The 26,323-nt window shown below is 35.7% G+C and overlaps 2 protein-coding genes, 1 non-coding gene and 1 pseudogene across 7 annotated transcripts; 3 read left to right on the top strand and 1 right to left on the bottom strand.

Moving 5' to 3' along the window:
- The first annotated feature begins 7,279 nt into the window (after nucleotides 1–7,279).
- Nucleotides 7,280–9,594, top strand: LOC145014670 (malate dehydrogenase, chloroplastic pseudogene; annotated as a pseudogene). Its single transcript, XR_013665574.1, has 2 exons — nucleotides 7,280–7,415; nucleotides 8,214–9,594. The product of XR_013665574.1 is annotated as a malate dehydrogenase, chloroplastic pseudogene (transcript).
- A 6,733-nt stretch (nucleotides 9,595–16,327) lies between these two features.
- Nucleotides 16,328–20,097, top strand: LOC145014650 (U-box domain-containing protein 44-like). 4 transcript variants are annotated; one of them, XM_078973074.1, is made up of 6 exons: nucleotides 16,328–16,458; nucleotides 16,553–16,631; nucleotides 16,966–17,024; nucleotides 17,229–17,797; nucleotides 17,895–18,204; nucleotides 18,284–20,097. In XM_078973074.1, exons 4-6 carry the CDS (start codon nucleotides 17,243–17,245, stop codon nucleotides 19,855–19,857), a joined length of 2,439 nt encoding a protein of 812 aa, XP_078829200.1. In that variant the 5' UTR covers nucleotides 16,328–16,458; nucleotides 16,553–16,631; nucleotides 16,966–17,024; nucleotides 17,229–17,242; the 3' UTR covers nucleotides 19,858–20,097. The 4 variants fall into 4 exon arrangements, with proteins under 4 accessions (XP_078829200.1, XP_078829197.1, XP_078829198.1 ...); XM_078973071.1 differs by having other exon boundaries at nucleotides 16,942–17,024; XM_078973072.1 differs by having other exon boundaries at nucleotides 16,333–16,458; nucleotides 16,536–16,631; nucleotides 16,942–17,024.
- A 319-nt stretch (nucleotides 20,098–20,416) lies between these two features.
- Nucleotides 20,417–20,488, top strand: TRNAP-AGG (transfer RNA proline (anticodon AGG)). Its single transcript has one exon. It is a non-coding gene; the product is annotated as a tRNA-Pro (tRNA).
- Nucleotides 20,489–20,643: 155 nt separating this feature from the next.
- Nucleotides 20,644–23,757, bottom strand: LOC145015415 (F-box/kelch-repeat protein At5g42350-like). The gene is made up of 2 exons (XM_078973886.1): nucleotides 23,416–23,757; nucleotides 20,644–22,606 (listed from the first exon to the last, which is right to left on the bottom strand). Exon 2 carries the CDS (start codon nucleotides 22,565–22,567, stop codon nucleotides 20,822–20,824), a length of 1,746 nt encoding a protein of 581 aa, XP_078830012.1. The 5' UTR covers nucleotides 22,568–22,606; nucleotides 23,416–23,757; the 3' UTR covers nucleotides 20,644–20,821.
- Between the last annotated feature and the right edge of the window lie 2,566 nt (nucleotides 23,758–26,323).

Genomic DNA, 26,323 nt, shown 5'->3' with positions numbered 1-26,323 from the left:
AAGCCCGACACATAATTCAACACAAAATCATCGAGGGGCCCAAGATATCGCTTTTACCCCTTAGGATAAAAGGAACATATAAACTTTGACTTATATGCTTATACTATTTACTCATCAAATCATACACAACAATACATTTTATAACAACAAGTTACTGATGCGTTTACACATTATCAATGCACAACCAACTCGTAAACAACAACTCATATATCTCCGTTTAAAGAATATAAGATATTATCGTCTCATAATTACTCATGATAAGTTCCATGAAGTAATTCAAATGAGCGTGGGTTTAATCCAATACTTAAATCCGCATTTCAAGAGTACTCATGAACGTTGCAACAAACCGTTGACTTGTCTAAACACTTAGACAATCTACAAGCCAATTCATGAAAATCTTAATTCACTACTTTGAAATTATGAGCGACTGTGGATAATTTGAATAATCCAATTATTCAAGAAGTAAAATATGCAAAGTTGAAACACAAAACAAACAATTGACAAAAGATAGTAAACAATACTCATAAATAAATCTCCATTACTTAATCATCAAATGTCAATTACCTTTATATTGTTACAAGTTTCTGAAAAATCTATCTAATCACTAAAACTAATATCATCCTTCAGACCAATGCTCCTTGCATGTTGAATATGCTTAATCCTACTAAGACCCTTTATGAGGGAATCTGCAAGATTCTCTTTTGACGATACCCTCTTAACGATGAGGAGTCATTCTTCTAGTCGATGTCTGATGATGTGGTATTTTATGTCGATCTGTTTGGATCTTCCATGATCCCTTGGTTCTTTGGTCAAGGCAACCACTCCTTCATTATCGTAAAAATCTTCATGGGCTCCTTTATGGCTGGCACACTCCAAGGTATCCAATAAATTTCTTCAACCATATAGCCTTATTTGATGTTTCTCTCGTAGCTATATACTATTACTCACATGTTGAATCAGCCACGGTCTCCTGCTTGGAACTCTTCCAAGTCACTGCTCCTCCATTGAGTGTAAACACCCAACCAGACTGAGAACGGAAGTTGTCTCAGACTGTCTGAAAACTAGCGTCACTATAACCAGTAACTCTCAAGTCATCACTGCCACTAAGTACAAGGACCCAATCCTTAGTCCTTCATAGATACTTAAGAATGTTCTTGACTACTATCCGGTTAGCTTTACCCGGGGTCCCTTGATATCGATTGACCATGCTCAAAGAAAAATTCACATCAGGGTGAGTACATGTCATATCATACATAATCGAGCCAACGGCAGAAGCATATGGAACTCGACTCATTTATGCTATCTCAACATCAGTACTCAGACTCCGAGTCTTACTCAGCCTGATATTTCTCTAGATAGGTAACTCTCCCTTCTTGGAATTCTCCATGCTAAAATGCTTTAGCACTCTATCCAAGTAAGTAATTTGACTAAGTTTAATTAGTCTTCTACTCTTATTTCTCAAAATACTTATTCCCATAATACAAGAGCCTCTCCTAGATCCTTCATAGCGTAACACTTTCCAAGCTAGTACTTAACTTCCTGCAAGGTTAGAACGTCGTTTCCTATGAGAAGTATGTCATCAACATACAATACTAGAAAGCTAACTATACTCCCACTAGCTTTAACATATACACATGACTCATCCTCACTCCTAGATAAGCCAAACTCTTTGACCTTCTCATCAAAGCAAAGATTCCATCTGCGAGAAGCTTGCTTCAATCCATAGATTGATTTCTCAAGATTACACACTTTATTAGGGTACTTAGCATCCACAAAACCCTCTAGCTGACTCATGTAAACATCTTTAGACAACTTCCCATTAAGGAAAACGATTTTGACATCCATCTGTCATATTTCATAATCATGAAACGCAACTATGGATAGCATAACCCTAATAGATTTGATCTTGGCCACTGGTGAGAATGTCTCATTATAGTTAACCCCTGGGGATTGATTAAATCCCTTTGCAACCAGTCGTGCCTTGAACGTGTGCACTTTTCCATCTATGTCGGTCCTCTTCTTGAAAATCAATTTGCACCCAACTGTCTTGCGACCTGGTACATTGTCACCCAAGTTCTAAACTTGATTGTCACACATGGACTGGATCTCACTGTCCATTGCCTCTTTCCATTTAGCAAACTCAGGGTACGCCATGGATTCCTTGTAGCTAGAAGGCTTATCCAAATTTACTAGTGTACTGTTACTGATAAACGTATCACCATCCATAGTAATATGAAAACCATAAAACTCTGGTGCCATAAAACGGGCCCATACTACCTTCCACACCTATCCATACTTTCCACAACAATCCTCCTGAATCCTCTAAGCGACCTAATCCACTGATGCACCAAAAAACCGCTAAACAACAACACAACACCCACCAAAGCAACTCCTAGGCTCCCCTTAGGCTCCCAACCTCGCCCTACCATTAGTTGCTGAAGAACTCCCCATGATGTCAACCATCCACCTCCTGGATATCGTCATATCCACTTAGTAGCTGACTCCCATCACTCAAGAGTTCCACAAAGCACAAAGCAAGCAGCATTCGTGAGTAGCACTCCGATCCATAGAACTATCATAGAGTATTCAGCCCACATACTACAACTCATGTTATCCACATCCATCCATCCTCACTGTCGGCTGCCTTATACATGCAAATTATACACAAAACATGATCTAATAGACTGTTGAGTAATAGACTCTACCCTAAGACCACAACCAGATGAGGAACATGAAATAAGGCTTAATCAATTAATTTAAGGCTATAAGATCCTAACCGTATATAATTTTAAAAGCAAACACTTAGCTGTTACTAATATCAATAATCATTCTCATTCTAGCATGGCATACAATACCTCCAAAACTACAAGCATCACATATCAGGCCAAATCTATCACTGACTACTCAACACTAGCATGCAAGTCTACCGGCTCATACAACATATAAAGGAATCTCTCCTAGCCCTAACTAGCATGCGATTCTCAGATTCATAAATTAAATCATAACAGATAATATATATAGGTATGTTGGAGAAACTTACTTAAGCTCAGCTGATTTCATGCACCAAGCCCTTTTTGGTTTTAGAAAACTTTTTCCTTTTGAAAACTTTACAGATCCTCAGTTTGAGTTCAAATACACCCGAAAGTATGTTCGAATCCATCAAACCACGACTCTGATACCAACTTGTAACGACTCAAAAATCAAGGGTAAAATTTTCATTTTTAATATAGCCAAAACATTAATACCATTTATTTCAAACATTCCAAAACATATTTAAGTAAAACATTTATCAGAGTTCGTCCCAAAATCATTTATTGCGGAAATCATAGGTGTATGCACTGCGAACAATCAGAGCCCTTCTTTTCCAAATCGATGATACTTGAAACCAAAACTATAAACCGTAAGCACGAAGCTTAGTGAGTTCCACAGAGCATACTCCACATAATACACATAACCGCATAAACCATATCAATCACATAGGCAATAACAATCATATAAAGGAGCCATGGAAACCCTCCAAGGCCCAACATATGGACCAATTTCCCAAATTAGGCCTAAACCTCTACATGGGCTTATCTTAAGGCCCAACCATTTATTCTAGTCTAAACACTTGGCATTCTGATGGCCCAATAGTTAATAGTTCTCAAGGCCCATTTATGGCCCATTAATGGCTTAATTTTCCAAATTGGGCCTAATCCTCTCTAATGTGTCTTATCCTAAGGCCCAAGAATTTCCTTAGTCCATAATTATGTTCCCAATTATCCCAAAAAGGCACAAAGCATCTTTGTCCAATAAATGGCCCAACAATAACCCAAACCCAATTAGGGTTTTTTTTCACATAAAATGATGATTAGGGTTAAGTGTTTGTTACTTAATCCATTAAGTCCATCAATATACTAGGTCAATCATATAGTGTGGCCAAGCTTAATACATAATCCACATCCGGTCATCCAAAATGCGGGTCCCGACAAGTCTAAAACCCATATATCCAAAATTAGGGTTTTCTAAACCCTAGTTAGAGTTTCTAACCCAATCCCAACCCAATTAGACTCAAAAGCTAAGTATTTATATCAGTTGGGGTTTCATAAGGCCTACTAGGGTTTCATAAGTCAGGCACCACCCATTACCTTCTCCGGTAGTGGTGGTCAACGGTGGCTTACGACGGAAGCCACCACCTCACGGTGGTGGTTATGGTTCTAGTCCATTTTTTTTCCAAGCATCTTAAAGCAACTAATCACAAGCAAAAACACACCGCCACCCAACACGGCGACTGGTGGCGGCAACCACTACCTCACGGTGGTGGTTATGAGTTTTGTTGATTATTCCATCACCGATTACAATTTTACAATGCAATACCCCCTAAATAAACAGTCTCTCTCACCCAAATAGATAAACACACACACAACCACCCTTATGGTGGCCGACGGTGGTACAAGGCGGCAGCCACCACCTTACGGTGGTTGTGGTGGTCGTTCTCTTGAGTTTCGGCCAAACGAAACCACATACAAGACACACATGCTTTTGGCTTTGCGAAATGGACCCAACCACACCCAACCACCCACCTGGTGGCGTTTGGCGACGGCGACAACAACACAAGCGACACAACGATGGTTTGTGATGTAACAGCGGAAGAGAATGGCGGAGGGAAACCGGGAATGGAAACAGTCGACATCGCTGACTGGTTGATGGCTCACCATGACGACTAAGACATCGATTGGAAACGACAGTTGTGGCGAACGGCGATGGCGGCGGCCGGAACGCCACAAACATCAGCAATCCACTGCTTCAACTCTTTCTCTGGTCTTCACTGGTGCAACGCCCTTTCCCGGTTCCTCATTGGTCTTTGTTATAGCCTGCAACAAGAGTCACCGACGACGTTCGGTGGTGCCAAGTGGCCGGAGATGGTAGCGGCTGTTGGAGGTAGGGAAGGAGGGTGACGGTTGGGAAGAAACGATTAGGGTTAGGGTTTGACAGGTGACGATGGGTATATACCCTGTCTTAAGAAACTTCCGCCCATAATGACATAATCAGTCCCTCCCCTCCGAAATGTTTCCAATTTAGCTCCAATATTTACCAAGTACACCCCTGTTTCCATAATTCCTTTCAAATTCGATCCCTAATTTACCAAATAGCACCTTAGCCTCCAAAATCTCTTCGAATGAAGTCCCAGAAGTTACCATTTAACTCCTATCACCCCAAATTCCTTTTGATTGAAGTCCTAATAATTAACAAGCACCGTCATGATTTCTAAAAATCTTTACAAAACCAACCCTGAACTCACACTTTAACCCGCGAAAGTCTAAGTTATATCTTTTGGCTCCCCGGAACCAACATACCACTAAACATTGTGGATTCTAGGGCCATTTTAAAATAATATAAATTATAAATTTACATCTTGGGGTTCCAGATTTATTATTTTATTACTCCATTTTAAACGGAGTGTTATAAGAAGAAGATATATATACATACATACATACATATATATATATATATATATATATATATATATATATATATATATATATATATATATATATATAGAGAGAGAGAGAGAGAGAGAGAGAGAAGAAGAAGAAGAAGAAGGGGGTACGGTGGGTGGAGTGGTGGAGCAGGGTAGGGTGATATATATATATATATATATATATATATATATATATATATATATATATATATATATATATGTTCAGGTTCATTTGAGACCATTCTAATTTTGTGAGACCGTGAGACCAAATCTAAAAATAATTTTAAAATGCAAAATAAATGGAAAAATCCAAAAATTCTTTTTTTAAATTTATTTTCGGAACTTGAATTAACTAAAAAAATAAATAAAAAATTAAAAAAATTAAAAAATCCCGTTTTTTTTTTTTTTTTGAAAAATACGTGAAATATTGTAAATAGAATATTACACTGACATATTCTAAAAAATAATTTTAAAATGCAAAATAAATGGAAATATATAAAATTCTTTTTTAAATATTCTTTTCGGAACTTGAATTAACTAAAAAAAATAAAAAAAAATCCTTTTTTTTTTTTTGAAAAATACGTGAAATATTCTAAATAGAATATTACACTGTACATATTCTAAAAATAATTTTAAAATGCAAAATAAATGAAAAAATAAAAAAATTCTTTTTTTAAATATTATTTTCGGATCTTGAATTAACTAAAAAAAAAATTAAAAATAAAAATAAAAAAAATTAAAAAATGCGTCTCACGGTCTCACAAAATTAGGTCGTCTCACATGAACCTAACCCTATATATATATATATATATATATATATATATATATATATATATATATATATATATATATATATATATATATATATATATATATGTATATAACTTTTTTAAATACTAAACTCAATAAAAAAATGAAAAAACGAAATTATAATGGTAAAATGGATATTTCAATATTTTCAGGACCAAAACTAAAAAAAAACTTTAATTTTAAACCATACATGCAAGTTGAAAGTTTTTTGGACCGTATCCAATTTTTTTTTAAATACCACATGGATCAATTTTAAAATTTTGTTGATTTTTATTCATGTGTATTTTATGATAACTTATTTGTATATTATAAATTATTAAAACAAAAACAAAACAATATTATATTATTAATTTATTTGTTTATATATATATATATATATATATATATATATATATATATATATATATATATATATATATATATATATATATGACTCACCAAAACGAACTAACTCGAATAATGTTTTGTTTGGCTATTTCAGGTTGTAAACAAATTGACGACGCATAATTATTTTTTTCTAGTTTATTCATTTAACAAATTACGTTGTTTTGTTCGTTTGTTACCATATTAAACAAACATAAAAAGAATTAATATAAACAAACGAAACAATATTAAAAATAGATTAAAAAGTATAGTGATTACCTCAAAAATATCAAAAAAAAAAAAAAAACATAATTGAACGAATTAAAATGAATATTCATATAATTATTAGTAGTTATTTTTAAAAAAATTTTATTATATAATTTTATTAAAGTATAAGTTTTTTTTATATATATTTTTATCAAGTAAGTTAGCATGTAAAAAGAATTGAAAAGCTAGAAGTCTCTAGTTTAAACTTTAAACATTGATATAAGTGATTTTTTTGATAGGAAATAGAAATAGAAATTATTACACAAGTGGGCTATGAATTCTATGATAAAAACTAGGCATTACGATTTTATTCGTGTAGTTAATCGATAAAAACTAGGCAAGTGTACGAATTTATTTAACACCCCTTTATGCCCTAATACCTTCGACACCCACACATCGCATACGCTCTCCAATTCGAACCTCAGGCCACCAAACTTGAGCGAATCCCACCTCCGGCCACTCCAGTGAGTTCCTCCGCCAGCGCCGCCTCTCCAACCTCTTCTTTCTTCAGTCGGTAAGCTTCTCTTCTCCACATCTGAAATCGATTTTCTTTCTTCTCAGAAATTGATTTGTTATGTGAAATCGAGTTTCTTGCGTCTCTTCTCTGTCTCTGAAATCGATTTGGAATATCATTTTCAAGGCAAAGTGGCAACTGCTGAATCTGATTATCTGATCTGATGTGTTTTGTTATGTGATTATGAATCTGATTTTGTTTGCTGAACTTCGATTCTCTGTTGTGTTTTGTTATATGATTATGCTTTGAATCTGATTATGCGTTTAGACCGGGAGTAGTTGAGAAGCCTGTTTCACATGCTTGATTTCTACACAACAGCCACACTGTAACCATTAATTTACAGTAGAGGAATATCATATTCAAATACTTATGGGAAAAACATACATATGCAAATTCAAAGATTAACATCATATTCTCAAATCTCAAATCTGATTCGCTTTCGGGGACTGCTGAATTGTTCAAGAAATTTTATGACAGATAGACTACAGAATTAAAAGAAATGACATAACCATATCCAGGCAAAAATAATATATTCAAGGCCAATACAAATACATAAATGTTAAAAATCGAAATAGGATCAACAAGAAAGAATCTTAATCAAACGATTACTAGATTATTCATGGTGTATATCAAACACTACCTACCAATTGACATGAACATTGCATAAATAGCATATTTAAGGGCAACACAAATATGATCTCTGAAAGTCTTAGCCCTGTTTTTAGTTTATATGTATTATAAGTTGCCTATAATGAATAAATGATCTTTGAATCTTCTTTTTTTGTTTGTGCTCTTTAGGTTCTAAAATGGCAACAACATCAGCAAGTGCCCTTTCAATCAGATCAACATCTCATGCCTCCAAACCTACCCAACTTCTGCAACCCAAAACATTTGGTGTCAATTTCACCTCCCGAAACAATCTCAAATCCTCATCCTTCCTAAACAAGGAAAGCACCGCAGCTCTCCGTTACTCTCTCACCCAAAAACCCCAAAACCACCACCAGCCACCACCATCCGCCCTCAAAATCCAAGCATCTTTCAAAGTCGCCATCCTAGGTGCCGCCGGCGGAATCGGCCAACCCCTCGCCCTTCTCGTAAAAATGTCACCGCTAGTCTCCGACCTCCACCTCTACGATATCGCAAACGTGAAAGGTGTAGCCGCCGATCTCAGCCACTGCAACACCCCATCCCGCGTCCGTGACTTCACCGGAAACACTGAACTCGCCGCCTGTCTAAAAGACGTCGACGTGGTCGTGATTCCCGCCGGAGTCCCGAGAAAGCCCGGAATGACACGCGATGACCTCTTCAACATCAACGCCGGAATCGTGAAAACCTTGATAGAATCCGTAGCCGATAACTGCCCGGACGCGTTCATCCACATCATCAGTAACCCAGTCAACTCAACCGTCCCGATCGCTGCTGAGGTCTTGAAGCAGAAAGGCGTGTACAATCCCAAAAAGCTCTTCGGTGTCACCACTCTCGATGTTGTTCGCGCCAACACTTTTGTTTCTCAAAAGAAAAACCTAAAACTTATCGATGTCGATGTCCCGGTGATCGGAGGACACGCCGGAATTACGATCCTACCCTTGCTATCGAAGACGAAACCGTCGGTCACGTTTACCGAACAAGAAGCGGCGGATCTAACGGTAAGGATTCAAAACGGCGGGACGGAGGTTGTGGAGGCGAAGGCGGGGGCGGGGTCCGCCACGTTGTCGATGGCGTATGCGGCGGCGAGGTTCCTGGAATCGTCACTCCGGGCGCTTGATGGTGATTCGGATGTTTATGAGTGTGCGTTTGTTGAGTCGGAATTGACGGAGCTTCCGTTTTTTGCTTCGCGGGTTAAGCTTGGGAAACAGGGAGTTGAGGCGGTGATTGGGGCGGATCTTGAAGGGTTGACGGAGTATGAGGAGAAAGGTTTGGAGGCTTTGAAGGTGGAGCTTAAGGGGAGTATAGAGAAGGGTGTGGCTTTTGCACAGAAGCAAACAGTCGGTGTTTGATTCATGTTTTTGACTTTTGAGAGGAAGGTAATAAGATTCGGCATGTTTTACTCTTTTTTTTTTTAAATATAAATCTCCAATGCTAAGTTTTGTAGGAACTTGAGAAGTTGGTTGTTGTAGCATTTGTTGTTTTCTATGTGTTTAACTAATTTCTGAAATCTGAAACCGGTTTTGAATGTTCAGGGTATGAAATCTATATGGGGTACTATCATGATAGTTGAAGTTGAAATGAAAATGAGAATCTAAACTTTCAAATTTGCAATTTTTGGATAAAATTCATTCAAACGGCCGTGGTTTGTGGTTTGTAGGGGTCTATCGTTTTGTAACCGCGTACAAATCACAATCGATGAATTTGATTTAGTGGTTCTGATTTAGTATTTGGTTCTTACAAAATTTATATAATGTTCTCTTAGGAATAAGAAAGTTCGGTTTGACATAATTGGTTCTTATTTATTCATTTTGACATTTTTAATTATTTTTTAGAAACTTTTTAATATTTAAAATTTGATCATAAAGCTTTAAGGAATTAACACTTTTGGTCACTGACCTAAAAACTTGAATATTTTTTGTCAACTTTGGCTTTTATTTTTTTTTACCTATTTGACACATTTGGTCATTGGAATCCAATTTTTTTCATTTTTTAGGAACTTTCTAATATTTAAAGTTTGATCACAAAACTTTAAACGAACTGAACGTTCGGCGAACCGTTTGTGAACTGTTCGGTGGAAAGTTCGTTTATGTTCGTTTATTTAATAAATGAACGAACAAGAATAAAAATGATCGTTCATTTAGTTAAATGAACAAACATGAACAATGGTCTCGTTCGTTCATTTATGTTCGTGAACGTTCGTTTATAATGTTTGTTTACGTTTGTTTATGTTCGTTCGTTTAAGTTTATTTATATTCGTCTATATTCAATTATTTTTTATTATATTGCTATATTATATGTTCGTTTATGTTCATATATGTTTAATTGTGTTTTTTTTTCTTTGTTCGTTTATGTTTGTTCGTTTATGTTCGTTTAGGATGTTCACGAACATAAATGAACGAACATGAACAAAGTAATTTGTTAAACGAACGAACATGAACAAGAAAATCTCGTTCGTTTATCCGTTCGTGTTCGTTTGTTGTTCGGCTAACTAAAACGAACGAACATGAACAAGACCTTGTTCGTGTTCGTTTAGTTCGTTTACAACCCTACCCAAGGACTTAGATATAACTTTTGGTCATGAGGTATGGTGAGTACATGTTTACTAATAATTGAAAATGGTTATCATTCTATATTTTTTTATTTATTCTTTTTTTACATTATATTAAATAAAAAACACACTAAAACATTAATAAAAATAAAAATAATAATTTTAAATTTAACATACATGCTTACTAATAAAATAAAAATTGATAAACATAAAAGTGATATTTTTAAAATTCAACGTATATTTTACTAATAACATAAAAATTAATAAAAAACATAAAAAAAAAAAACCTATTCGTCTGCATCGTTGTCCTCATAGTCTGCATCCTCATCCACTTCATTTTCGTCTTTAAATTGTCGTTGTCATATATACTCAGTCAAATCTTGACGTAGATTGTGATATGTTTCACTATTTTGTATTTCCAAAAACCTTGTAAAGTATGCTGGGCTGCCGACTTGTATTATCGCAGGTGGATTGAGCATATCATTCGGAGTATACGTACAAATAGCCCTACTCTCTTCTTCTAGTATCATCTTATATACAATAACACACGTTTTCATCACCTTCATCAAAATTTCCCTTTCCCATGCTCGTGATGGATATTTGATTATGTGTCACTTTTGTTTGAGGACCCCAAACGCCCGCTCCACATTCTTCCTTGCAGATTCCTGTGCTAATTTGAACAATTTCATTTTTTTCATCAGCTGTATATGTGTATGACTTGATAAATGTGGCGTACTCTAGATATATCCCATCAGCAATGTAATATCCATGATTGTATTCACGTCCATTAATAACGTATGAGATGTTTGGTGCTTTAACCTGTAAAATTTCGTTAAATAATGGAGATGCTCCAAGCACATTCAAAGTATTGTTTTACCTTGCCATACCAAAAAATACATGGCACAACCAGAGGTCCTGTGAAACAACTGCTTCTAGTATAACAGTAGGCACACCATGATCACCTCGTGTAAATTGCCCTTGCTATGCATTGGGACAATTTTCCCACACTCAATGTGTATAATCAATGCTACCTAGCATTCCTGGAAATCTATGTTTAGCCTGATGTATGACATACAAGTGTTCGATATCACTTCTAGTTGGATTTCGCAAGTATATGTCGCCATAAAGCTCTATAACATACTCACAAAAAAAATATGCACATCCTCGACCGGTCCTCGCAGACATCTTCAAATATTCATCTGAAATCTGAAATGTTTGCGGCTATGCCGTACACTAATTGTCTAAGAGTTGTTGTGCATTTTTGAAACGTAGTAAACCCACGTTTACCCTTAGCATCCCATCTCAATTGGAAGAACTCATAATTGTTTTCCAAATCTCTAGCTATACGTAGGAATAAATTTCTACTGATACGAAAGTGATCCTCAAACTTCGATAGGTCGTATAAACTATCAAGGTTAAAGTAATCACGTACCAAAAGTTCGTTCGCCGCCTCTCGATCCCGGTTGATGGACTTTCTTCGATTCTTCTCAACATTTGAAGTTTCGCCTCCATGATGTACAATGTCGTTTGCCGCAGACAACAACGTATGTATAACCAACTCATCATCATCGGGATCTTCATAAGAAGAAGAAGAATAAGAAATGGCATCCAAAAAATTATTCATATTCTTGTTATTGAGTGTGATTTTTTTGTAGGTTGTAATAAAATATGTGATATGTATTATGTTTGTATATATAGGTGAGGTTTTCGTTTTGTAAAGAATGTTTTTTAATAAATATTAACGGTCAAAATGAAGTAAATGGGAGAAAACTATAAAAAAGCGAGACATCCAATCAAATTGTGCTTAACCACCCGTGAACCATATCACTACGCGTCACATTCACCAGGGAGGGGGCGATGTTCACGCGTAAATATTAATAGATGACCTACCTTGGGTTTGTTTTAAAAAAAAAATCTTAAAAAACTATTTAATATATATATATATATATATATATATATATATATATATATATATATATATATAAGTTATTAAGGACAATTTGTTATTTTAAATTATGGAATTGATAACAAAAGTTAATCACTCTTAATCGATTCTCCTAAAATATTAATAAATAAATAAGTTGCTTTAATAAAAGGAAGTTCACATGCCAAAGACTCTTACTCTTCTTTCGCCGCTTTATCACTGGACTAATAATCAACTAGTTTTTTGTTAAACCGTATGGGTTTTTCGGTTATATTTCAATCGTTTTTAAAAATTTTAATCGTTGGCGCTTGATTTTTAACGGATTGAACCGGTTCAATTCTTTTAAGTTACACGACCCGATCCAACCCGACCCGACCCTACCCCAAAAGTGTTGTTGATTTTTTTTATCGGCTTCACTTAATTTAGGAAACACGTGATTTTTTGTTCTAGATTCGCCACTACGACATTTAGAATTTTACTATTTTTGTCTTAGGGATGGTGGTTATGACAAGAAAGTGAGACAATTGATGGTAAGTAGCATGTAAACGAGCCAAGTCAAGTCCAAACCTACATAAGCTCGAGCACGACTCGTTTAAATTTACAAAGCTCGAGCTCGAGTCGATTAACACGCTAGCTAAAATAGTGAAACTCAAGTTCGGCTCGCAAAATATCTGACACACAAGTTTAGGCTGGACACAAACCAAGGCTCGATTTGAGTTTGGCTCGTTTGTCAAAAAAATAAAAAACAAAAGCTCAACTTGTTTTCCAAGCATGACATACCTCAACTTCAACTTAAACTAAATTGAATTAAAAAAATAAAGCATAACACTACTGCTTTTACGTTAAAAAGTTTAAATTTAGAACCGAAATTAATATTCATTCCTTTAAATCATTTAAGAAAACTAACCATGCGGTTTTAGATTTTATGAAATCTCTCCGACGACGTTTTTAGTTTGCAGTCGTAGCTCATGCTTCTCCTCTTATACAAGATAGCTATGAGCAATTTGGTTATCATTCCAAACAGACAAAATTACATAGATGGTCCCTTGGTTGGCACAAAAGACCAAAGATAGTCCTTATGATGAATTTTGAATGAGTGTGGTCCTTGTGGTTACCAATTGTTGCACGGATAATCCTTATGACTGACTCCATTTGAATTCTACCATTTATCAAAATCACACGAGGGTATTTTGGACTTTTGCTTTATTACACGATTTGATCATATTCATAAAATGATCCTTACAACCGGCTATCATTTACCTCACCCCCAATAAATCCACCCTTTCTTCTCTCCTTTGGTTTTTCATCTTTATCACTTCGAAACTCAAACGAAAACTAGGGTTTTCATCTTCATCTTTTGCGATGGTTCTAACTTTGTGGAATGTCCGTTCAAAATGCTCAAAAAAAATCCAAACTTGATGAAAGCTTACAATGAGATCATTTAACAACTTTCAATTTTGTTAAAATTTTCATGTTTTAAACTTTTGAGACTTCATTCTTTACTCATATCATTATTTATTTGTTTTTCATTTGGGTTAAGTAATGTATCCACATTCAAGATTCAACATGGGGGCATGTTTACAAAATACACAGGAAGACGTGACTATGTGAACATGGATGTGTTTTCAGTACATGAGTTAGACGATATGCTGAAGGAGATAAGTTATATCAGTGGTGAGCTTATCTACTACCACTTCTTGATTCCAGTGATTGAAATCGATTATGGGTTACTTCCTTTAGGTAATGACTCAGATGTACTTATGTTAAGTAAGCATGTCTCTAATCACAAAGAGATTATGGTGTATAGTGAACATGGAAATACTAGAGTCCATACTTAGTTTATGTCTCTAAATAAGGTTGTATTGGAAGAGATAAAGGAGCCTATTTCTCCTGAACCAATCGAAAAAAGTTTACTAGTATAGAGGTAGGATCATGCAGTAGAAAATTGGATTTGCATGAGAACTATGACTTTTCTAGGACCATTGTACCTTTTGGATATTTTGTTGGAGATGTAGTGAAAGATGTTGGTGTTTAAGCTGCAGGTGAGAGGCTTAATAAAGTCTAAGATGTTGGTGTTCAAGCTATAGGTGAGAAGCTTGGTATACCCATTGATACTCTGTTAGATGACTAACATTGATCCTTTCTTTTATATGGATCATACTGATACCAACAGATGGGGGACAAAGATTTAGAATATTGTGGTGAAAGGGTGGTAGATAATGAAGAAATTGGGGATGTTATTAGTGATTAGAGTAGTATGGATGGAAGTATAAGCAAGGATAGTGATTATTTAGTTGATGAACTTAATATGGTAGAGGATATCGAAGTGGATATGAAAGACTTCGACAGTGGTGTGGAGAATTTTCTAAATCTAGATAACCACCAATCATTCAATGCACCTGATGTCATAGTTGATGAGGATTTGGAGGAGATAGATACACAATTGTTTGAATTGGCTGGTGTAGAAGAAGATGAGAGGAAGAAGTTGATTAGAAGGTTAAACAAACCAACCACATGTTCATCAGGAGTAGTACATGAAACTGCATTCCACCTTGGTCAAATATTTAAATCCAAAACAGAAGTGAAGGCCTACATATAAATGCATTCAGTTCAGACTAATACTATTATCTGGTATATCCTTAACAAGCAAAAGAAGCATCATCTCCAGACTAATATTATTAGCATCTTTTGTACACATACATGAAAAAGAAAACTCAACTAAAAACAAGCATCATCTTCACTTTTTTTTTTTTTTTTTTTTTTTTTTTTTTTTTTTTTGCTTCCAAACTTGTTTGCAGCAGAGATTCTTCAAGCATGTTCTTTTATCTTAGCAAACCTATAATGTCATCCACAACTCTACAACACATGAGCTCATCAAACCATGTAGTGAAACCATAACTGCTATGATATTTTCAAAACATACGACCTCGATTGAGATCTGTCCATGATGTCACTATCACCGCTTGCCTTCCACAAAACAATTCACCATTGTTAAGCAAAATTTCTTAGAAAAACATAAAAGGGAGAAGGGAAATAGAATAATGAAGGAAGTAAATGGGGTCTAATCTTTATAGGAAAAATCTTTTGCAGGTGTTATAAAGATATGAGAGAGAAAAGATAAGCAAAAGACCAAAATACCCTCGTGTGAGGGTCACGTGATTTGGATAACGGCAGAAATCAAACGGAGTTGGTCATAAGGACTGTCTGTACAACAATTAGGAACCACAACGACCATACTCGTTCAAAATTCCTCATAAGGACTAACTCTGGTCTCTTGTGCCAACCACAGTGACCATCTGTGATAATAATACAATAATACAGGCGGTAATTGGATTACTATTGGATAGTCATTTGAATTTACATTGGATTGATTTAGTTCGATAATCCATTAGATTTTGAGGATGATTCAATAACTTATACGTTCTAATTGGATTTTAAAATTTTGAAACTGGTTCAATCCAATTATAATTGGATATCTTATACGGTCGATTGGGTTGTAACTCATCAGTCGGTTTGAATTGAATCGGGTAAGTTTTACATACCTATAATAAAAATATAAAATTGTTATATAATCATTTTAAGTATATAAGAAAAAAATAACATATTTTTATTAAAAGATAAAACTAAAATTATAAAAGAGACATGAATAGAGATACCTTTCAAAACCACATAAACACATGTGAAATGTTACCTTTGAAATCCGCATAAAGAGATGTGTACCGTTGACCAAATACATGATTCGTCAAAATTTGTATATTATCATCTATTAAAAACCCGATTTGACGGGTTATTGGAAATATCTAGACCCAATAGAGACCAACACACAAACTCTCTCTAGGCTTACTCTAACTTGACAACTATTGTGATCAACTTCGTACCCCATCCTTCTCTCTCTAAAATTGCTGTTGTAACACTCCAAGTTGGTGAGAAATTATTTGTTACTTTTTAGATTTTGTCACTTTCTTTCAGTTTCCAGGTAAATTCTGAAAACGAACCCTAGATAAATTCTTGTCTTAGATTGGTGTTGATTGATGACTGCCGCTGATAAAACGGATCGAGTTATGCAGAATCTTAAGTGTGTGTACCTGAATCGAAGGTAATTGCTTGATTTTTCTGTGTTATAGATATTTCAACCTTTATGTAACTGTGATTTGCAACTTGTAGCGCGAATTTTGTGAATTTCTGATCTGATTTGATAATATGGAATCCCGACGAATACGGTTACTGTGTTAACACTAAACATTGTTAATTGCTAATTGCTAATTGCTAAATGACTTCGTAGTTCTCTATGAAACTGTGATGTCCTCAAAACTCTACATGAATTGATTTGATTTGATCAATCTAGTGAAGATAGACGCTTGTATTCAATGATGTTTGGTTGAGTTTTGGTTCTATCATTGGTGTAGGTGATATCTTGTATCCATGTGTAGATTCCAAGGTTGAAGTGACAACCTTTGTGAAATTTCCACTGAGCTAGCAAAAATCCAAGGTAAATATACCTCACTTCTTTCTGAATAGCACATGTCTGATGGACACGTATGTGTTCACAACTGTAGTAGAATCTAATTGTTGATTTTTCAGATCTTATCGAAATTGATTGAAGTAAATTTGCTTTCTTTTTTCATTCATATTTCTTATGTTTAAATGTTCTTAGGATTCGATATATCATCATTTGTTTTTCTTCCTTCTTAAGGCACATTGAATATAATGTCTGGAAGCCGGGATGGAAGTCGTGACCTTGGTAGCCAATCAGATGACAGCTTTCATTATGAAAGACCACACGTAGAGCCTATTTATGATGCATTCATATGCCCTCTTTCAAAACAAGTCATGAGAGACCCTGTTAGTATTGAAAATGGGCAAACTTTTGAGCGAGAAGCCATTGAGAAATGGTTTAATGAGTGCAAGGAGAATGGAAGGAAGCTGGTGTGTCCCTTAACATTAAAAGAACTTAAAACAACAGACATGAATCCAAGTATTGCTTTAAGGAACACAATTGAAGAATGGAATGCTAGAAATGAAGCTGTGCAACTTGACATGGCTTCCAAGTCTTTATCTCCTGGTAGTTCTGAAAGTGATACTTTGCAGGCTTTGATGTTTATTCAGCAACTTTGTACTAAAAATCTTTCAAGCAAACACATTATTCGTAATGCTGAGCTCATACCCATGATTGTTGAGATGTTGAAGAGCACCAGTCGTAAAGTCCGGTGTATGGCTCTTGAAACTCTTCGAGTTGTTGTAGAAGATGATAATGATAATAAGGTAAAACAAGTCATATCTTGACAACATTATAATCGATGCATTTTATCTGTGTGTGTGTGATATGGTGTTTTTTTTTTTTTTTTTTTCTGTTTTGCAGGAGATAATGGCTGATGGGGATAAAGTGCGCACAATTGTGAAGTTTTTGTCTCGTGAACAGTCTCAAGAAAGGGAAGAAGCTGTCTCTTTGCTCTATGAGCTCTCAAAATCCAAGGCTTTGTGTGAGAAAATCGGCTCTGTTAATGGTGCAATCCTTATTTTAGTTGGAATGACAAGCAGCAAATCAGAAAATCTTTTTATTGTTGAGAAAGCCGACAAAATTTTGGAAAATTTAGAGAAGAATGAGAATAACGTGAGGCAAATGGCTGAAAATGGAAGATTGCAACCCCTCTTGACACTTCTCCTTGAAGGTATTACATATATCATACAACAACAACAACAACAACAACAACAATACCTCACTATATCATCTCATTAAATCCTTTTCAGGTTCCTCTGAGATAAAATTATCTATGGCTTCATACCTGGGTGAGCTGGCGCTTAGCAACGATATAAAAGTCTTTGTTGCAAGAACTGTAGGCTCATCATTAATCAACTTTATGAAAACCGGTGACATGCAATCTCGAGAAGCTGCTCTCAAAGCTCTAAATCAAGTCTCCTCATGTGAAGCAAGTGCAAAAGTTTTAGTTGAAGAAGGTATACTTCCACCTCTAGTCAATGACCTCTTTGTGGGCCCCAACCGCCTTCCTATTTTACTAAAAGAATTATCCGCCACAATCCTTGCAAACATCGTAATCTGCGACTGCGATTTCAATTCCATCCCCGTGGGGCCCAACCACCAGACGTTACTCTCCGAAGACATAATCCACAACCTACTCCACTTAATCTCCAACACCGGTCCATCCATCGAGTGCAAACTCGTTCAAGTCCTCGTCGGAATCACCAATTCCCCCGTCACCGTGATTCCGGTCGCCAACGCAATCAAAAGCTCCGGCGCCACCATAAGTTTAGTCCAATTCATCGAAGCCCCACAAAAGGATCTCCGGATGGCTTCCATTAAGCTTCTCCATAACCTCTCGTTACACATTTCCCAAGAATTAGCAACCTGTCTATGCGGGCCCGCCGGTCAACTCGGTAGCCTGTTTAAAGTGATATCGGAAAATATCGCGAGCACCGAAGAACAAGCGGCCGCCATCGGAATCGTGGCGGACCTTCCGGAACAAGACGTCGGAGTCACGCGTCAAATGTTAGACGAGCGTGACTTCGAGATCGTTGTTTCTAGAACAAAAATGATCCGACAAGGAGAAACGAGAAGAAGCCGTTTTGTCACACCGTACCTCGAAGGACTTGTCCGTGTCCTTTCGCGGATCACTTTTGTTTTATCCGACGACCCGAGAGCCGTCGTGTTTTGTCGGGACCATGAGCTCGCGGCATTATTCACGGAACTACTCCAACAAAACGGCCTCGACAACGTGCAAATCGCGTCCGCTCTCGCGCTAGAAAACCTCTCGCACGAATCGAAAAACTTAACGAAATTACCCGAGATTCCGCCACCTGGATTTTGCGGGTCCGTTTTTCCTTGTTTGGGGAAAAAACCGGTGATGACGGGGCTGTGTAGGGTCCACGGGGGAGCGTGTACGCAACGGGATACGTTTTGTTTGTTGGAAGGGCAAAGTTTAGCGCGATTGGTGGCGTTGTTGGATCATACGAATGAGAAGGTGGTTGAGGCTTCGTTAGCTGCTTTGTCGACTTTGTTGGATGATGGGGTGAATATTGAAGAAGGGGTGAGTGTGTTGTGTGAGGCTGAAGGGATTAAGCCGATTCTTGATGTGTTGTTGGAGAATCAGACTGAGAATTTAAGGAGACGAGCGGTTTGGATGGTGGAGAGGTTGTTGAGGACGGAGGATATCGCGTATGAGGTGTCGGGGGACCCGAATGTTAGTACTGCCATTGTCGATGCGTTTCAACATGGGGATTATCGGACACGACAAATTGCGGAAAGAGCACTTAAACATATTGATAAGATACCTAACTTTTCTGGGATCTTTCCTAACATGGGTTGAATCTCGTTTTGGTACATATAGATAAGGTGTTGTACTTGTATGATTTTGTTGTCATTGTTAATTGTTCATATTTATTTCACATGATTTTCCATGTATTTTATGTGGACTTGGAATGTGGTGGGTAAAAATTGTGCAGTTCTTTTCTCTCTCTGTAGGATTGAGCAATTCTATACGAGTGAGGATAGCAAAAGGTTGTCTATTGTTATTTGGATTCAGTTAAGATTTAAGACATTTCTTGTAGTTGTAACTTGTAAGTATATTTTTCTTGATTTTGGTTGAGTTTAATCATTACGCAATAGTGTGTTTATTTTGTAAAATTTAAACTTGATTCTACTTGTAGCTACCAAATCTTAAGACTCGGCCCAAGGTAAATTAGTTACTTTATTTAGCTAAAGTTCCAAGTGTGGTTTAGTGGTTTTACGGGGCCTTCTTACAGATTAAATCTTACTTTGAGAAAGGTTTGAGTTTTGTTAGAAAATGATAATTATTTAAAAAAGATCGAAGGTTAAAGATATATATATATATATATATATTCTTGCAAATTCAATAAAACAAAAATGGGCATTTGGTCTAGTGGTATGATTCTCGCTTAGGGTGCGAGAGGTCCCGAGTTCAATTCTCGGAATGCCCCTACTTATTTTTTCGTTTTTTAATGGATATGGCTTAAAAAAGCTCCATGAAAATTGGAGTTAGTTCTTATAAACTTGAATTTAACCGGTTACACGTTTTCAGCAAACAAACTCAAAGTCTCAAACTCACTTATAAGTCACATCATGTCAGCTTGAATAATATAAATTTTTTGTGTTTTCATAGCTTCGAAAAAAACAAATCAAACAAACAACAAATGATCAATAGGTTATATGTCCATACCTACAACCATGTCTACACTACATTGAACAAATATGAATAAAATAAGCAACAAATACATCCAACCCACACCCCCTTGACTCCTAGTGTTATAAAGTTACAAGTGCACAACAGCCACTGATTTAGTCACACACGAAGAAGCATCCAATTGATGAGCCACCTGATTCCTCGAAACATGAACCCAATTCTTCTTCTTCTTCTTTTTCTTCCCCACATCACTCACATCAAACACAGTCAAAAAATCCAAAACCTGCCCAAAAATCTTAAACATCTCAACCCCCAAAATCAAATTCCTATCACCAACAAACACCGCATTCCAATCCATAGGAGCATCCGGATGCATACAAACCTCCCCCCACTTGAACCCCACAAAATCCAACTCCCACACCTTCCTAACCGCTTTATTCCTCCTCCCAATCTGCCCTTCCCCTTCACACCACGACACCATCACCATAAACAACCGTTTCTCACACGCAATAAGCTTCGGGTAATACTCATGAACCCTTGATCCCAATCTCATTGTTTGAATCCCAACCCAATACCCTTTCTCTATATCATACCCCACAAGATTATCACTCTCCGAGTAAACATAAAACACCCCATTACAAACAACACCCGAACACACAACCCCAAAATCAACCGGAACCTTCTGGACTTCCACCCATTTGTTCGTACAAGAATCGTAAATCTCACACGAATCCAACGGTTCCTCCCACGACCCAACCCCACCAACCGCAATAATCAAAAACCTTCTAGAATCTTTTCTCTTCACATGTTCGCTCTTTTGTCTACCAAACGAAACCTCATTTTCATCAAAAGAGTATCGCAACTGACGCCTAACCGACAACCTATGTGGATCCTCGTACACATCCGACACCCCGCCCACCCGTGTCCTAACAACCCGTCTTTCTTGACGGTTGTTTTGCGATTTGACAACCACAAAATCCGATTTCACTTCGTATACTCCTAAAACCGGTTTTGACCTCGCGTGTTTCATGGACGCGACTTTTTGCCATGACTTGGTCAACGGGCTAAACGCTAAAACCCCTTTGTGGGTTTTCACCGAGCTTCGGTCCAACTTCCCGAAATTGGTCAAACTTGAACAACCACCAACTACGTAAATGTTGTCTTGAATGTTAACAACCGAGAACATGAATCGACCTTTGAGAACCTCGGATTCGATTCTATGCCATTTGTTTAAAGACACATCGAACGCGTGTATCTCACGCGAACAAAACCCGTCTTTCACGGATCCAAAGAGAAACAACCACGGGGTTTGAAAAAGCCCGTCTCGCCTCATTTGCATGAACCGTGTTGTCAATGTTAAAGCCCGCCATTTCTTGCACACGAGGCGCGCTTTCATGAGACTGGTCAACGGAAGTCTTACCAAACACATTTCAACAATATCATCCGGAAGAAATACATGTGATACTTGTTGTTGTTGTTGTTGTGACTCTTCGACTTCTGTGAGTTTTCTATTGCTTCGTTTCCAAAACCGGTCTTTTACTCCATATGAGAAGCAGTCGATGGTGGTGTCATCGGGCCCACATACGGGTTTATAGTTATACCCTTTTGCTTCTTCGTTGGAACACGAAGGGCGTCTCCGGCAATCGGAAAATTCGTCTCCGGTGGTGGCTCCGACCTTGCAACCGCCGCCACGTGTGTAGAGGGTTGGACATTTTATTGAAATGCCACGTGTGTTGTCCTCGTCATCGTCTACTATGTTTCCTTGGTTTTTTCTTTTTAACTTTTGGCTTAGGCTTCTTACGAGGCGTTTTGATACACTTAAAACCTCGAGTTCTTGATGAAGTGACGTTTCATCGGTTAAATTTTCAGATATCATCTTTGCTTACTTTCTAGTATCTAATCATCAATCCCAAACCTGTCATGTGAAAATTGTAGTTAACCCTTTTTTAAATTAGATGAGCATCACAGTTTTATTTCTTCATGTGCTTTAAAAAATCTACTCAACTATAGCAATGTCATTCATGTACAAAGAAATTGTCATTGCTATAATTGGGTAGATTTTTCAAAGTGTAGTGTCCGAAAAGAAAGAAATGAACATAGAATGCTATGTTACAAAAATAAATTAAAGTACATTAACATGAAAGTTACTAGTTTTAACGATTCAAGTTCTTGTCTTATTAGGGAATATGATGAGGATAAGGAGGGCATTTATGTCTTTTGTACATACGAAAGATCAAGAGAATGTAGCATAATTTATCTTGTCTTATTAACTAACAGCTTCTTTACGCTCCATTTTGGGATAAAATCTTCTTGTTGTGTTGTTCTAACAGATGTTTGAGATTTGAAGCATAAAAGTTACTAGTTTTAACGATTCAAGTTCTAATTTCTGATTACATTTCTAGTTTTCGTTGTTCCAGGATTTGCTTTAGTTTGAAATTCGAATTAGGTTTTAAGTTTTCTCAACTAAATTACCGTATATTCATTCCCTTGCTTCGAATTGAAGATAAAACCCTAAAGTGCACATCATACAATTAAGTCAACAGCTCATAAGATCACGCAATTGAATTTAAACAGGAGTAAATACAATCACAGAAATTTCACAAATCAATGCACACAAACACACAGTGTGTAAACAAGAGAAATCCAACAAAACGATTCATTTGGGAAAAAACAAGGTAATGTGTGAACTGATGCAATCTATAGAAGATCACGAATTACACTTACCTCATCAAAGCACTTTAGCGACGAAAGAATCAGCCTTTCCAAATCAAGGTTCTTGATCTGCGCATAAAGATCGATCCAGATGGAAGGGTAATGAAAAAAATTAGGAATTTCTGGAAAGATTCGAAGAACTAACTGATCTTGTAACTGGAAACCAAAGTCTTGAAATGGGAACAATGGGAGGAAAATTATTTGTTGGGTTTGAAGGTTTTTTGCTGATTTTAGTAAAGTTCAAAAGGCGAAAAGCAAAGAAGAAAAGAAAAGAAATTAAAATTCTGTTGTGGATGTGATGTGAGAGATGATGCATCTGGTTCTGGTGAGTCTCTTTTTTGAACTCAATCATCATACCGATGTGGTGGAGCATTTATTTCTTCACCTTTGCTTTTATATTTTTGCTCAATTATATTATTATTATTATTATCTTTATTTTCTATATCTAATTATTCATGGTATATTGGTGCTCGATTAGCTCACCAAGTATATGGGGCCTAATTTCATTAATCATTTTCGAAAAAACTTGTAAGATCGACGTCGTCTACATTAGAATTAACCAAAGGGTCACATGTTACATAAACAACGAACACATTTTTAGGGTTGTTTGCTTTTTTAACTTCAAAAATGTTTTTGAACAAAAAATATTTATTGATTTATGGTGGTAGCAAAAGAAGGTTTTTTAAAAATGTTTGTATTAGTTTTTGTATTGGAAAAAAAAAAATTTATACTTGTAAAATGACTAAAAAAAAGGCATGGAAAGAAAGAAAAGAAGAAAATGAAAATGAAAGAGTTCATTAAGGATAATATACTCATGTCCAGTTTAAAAGGTCAAAAATACTTAAAAACAAGGTTTACAAAAACGGGATTACATAGAATCATTTTCAAGTTTACAAAATTGTGACCATAAAATGGAAATCATAAGAATCTACAAAAAAAAACAATGAAGAACAAAAACCTAAGCTTCTAAGTTCTAACTTCTCACACACATGAAAAATATTAAGAACAAAAATTTGACTTAAACTTCAACTACATTAAATTAAAGCTTTTTTGAAACTTCAACTACAATAATCATTACTTCTTGAACTACATTCACATTTCACAGTTTCACATACATGTAATCTTGTTTTGAAGCTCGCCATAATCAGTAGAAACTTATGTAGTGTGTGGAATTTGTTGAACAATTGATGGCTAGAGGTATATATGACTTCAATATTCTTGGATAATTTTAAAGTTTTGAGGCACAATTGGGTTAATCAGAGCTGAAGGGCGAGTAAACTTGAAGCTGGAATTCATATTTTAGAGTTTTCCTTCTTTGCCCGTTTTCTTTTAGAGTTTTAGTCATTTAATAGAGTCAAACGAGAAAGGTAGTTGGTCAAGAGGTCAAGGTTAGGTGGTCAACAAGTCAATTATTCAACAGGTAGAATCAAGATGTTTACGATTTTACGATTTCACAACCTGATTGTATGATTCTACCTAAAAACGAGTTTACTATGACCAAATTCGAAACACAAACATAAGATCGTAGAATTATGCTTTTCTATGATTAAAATCACGTTTTTTATAACTTTGCTTACAAAGTCACGATTCCCTTACTTTTGGAAACCTCCTTTTTAAAGTATGCCAAAAAAAACTATTTTGAAAAGCACTTATGTAATAGCCAAACAAATTTTGTTCTTTTATTTTTTTTGGCTTTTAAGTCAATAAATCATTTTGAAAAACAATCTCAAACACTTTTTTACTCAACTCATAAATTATATCATTGTCTTGTATATGACCATTGAGTTATTCATCTATATATCTAAATCAAATCATGAATAAATGGTTTTTTATTAAACATGTTAAATAAATGATATTTCTTAATACGAAGATAAAAACTTTAAGTGATTAAGATATTGGGTTTTCTACATAAAAGTTATTAGGTTTTTTAGATTTTTGTGATTTTATCTTAAGTTTTGATGCAACCTATTAATTTTACCATTTTTTTTTGTTGGTTTCTTTATTTTCCTCCACAAAAACCTTTAAGTTTGTAGTGTTTTTACAGTTTTACTTTATGTATATATTTTTTCGTTTCTACTTTATAATTTTCAAGCGACCCATATTGTAGTATTTTTTTCGATTTCTCATTTTCCTTGTACATACATTAATCTGTATATTCCTACCTTTTCTTTCGGTCCACATTGAACCTTTTTGGACCGTTACTACAAAACTACAAGATGGGTTTGAAAGGATGCAAAGCCTGTCCAGACGGTGGGCAACCCAGACGATCGTTCAGGGTTCACGTCTCCATGGGGACCAAAATTTTGAGGCTATGCAGTGTATATATATAAAAAAAAATTATTACATAAATGATTTTTAAAGCTTAAAGTTTGTTCAAACTCAAACTAGCTGAAAAGATAAACAATTTGACTTATTTATTATTTATAACTGAACGTGTTTATAATAAAGAATAAATGATTTTTTTTAATCTTTATTATATTTGTATTTAAAAGACCTTTTTTTTTCTTTTCATCTCGGGCTCCATATACGTTTGGACCGATCCTGAAGGGATGGAACCATAAACCTAAACAATGCAAATATAGACTCAACACACACACACACACACACACACATATATATATATATATATATATATATATATATATATATATATATATATATATATATATATATATATATATATATATATTCAAATGAGAACAAAAAAGATTAAGATTTGTAGGAACCACTTATTTTGGTTTATTCTTTCAAACTTATTTTACAATAAAACTTCCCAAACCCTCTCAAACTCTCCCAACAACACTTTCATCTTTTATTATATCAGATTCACACACTACACAAAATCTATCTTCTCTCTCCTCTCAAACTTGAAGAACACATAAACATTACCACCAGTTGTCACCAACCACCACCCCTTAGC

The sequence above is a fragment of the Lactuca saligna genome, chromosome 9 (assembly GCF_052625555.1).
Source record: "Lactuca saligna cultivar CGN05327 chromosome 9, ASM5262555v1, whole genome shotgun sequence".
NCBI classification, from domain to species: Eukaryota; Viridiplantae; Streptophyta; class Magnoliopsida; order Asterales; family Asteraceae; genus Lactuca; species Lactuca saligna.
Note: the sequence above shows the minus strand (reverse complement) of the source record. Positions and strands in the feature narration are given on the sequence as shown.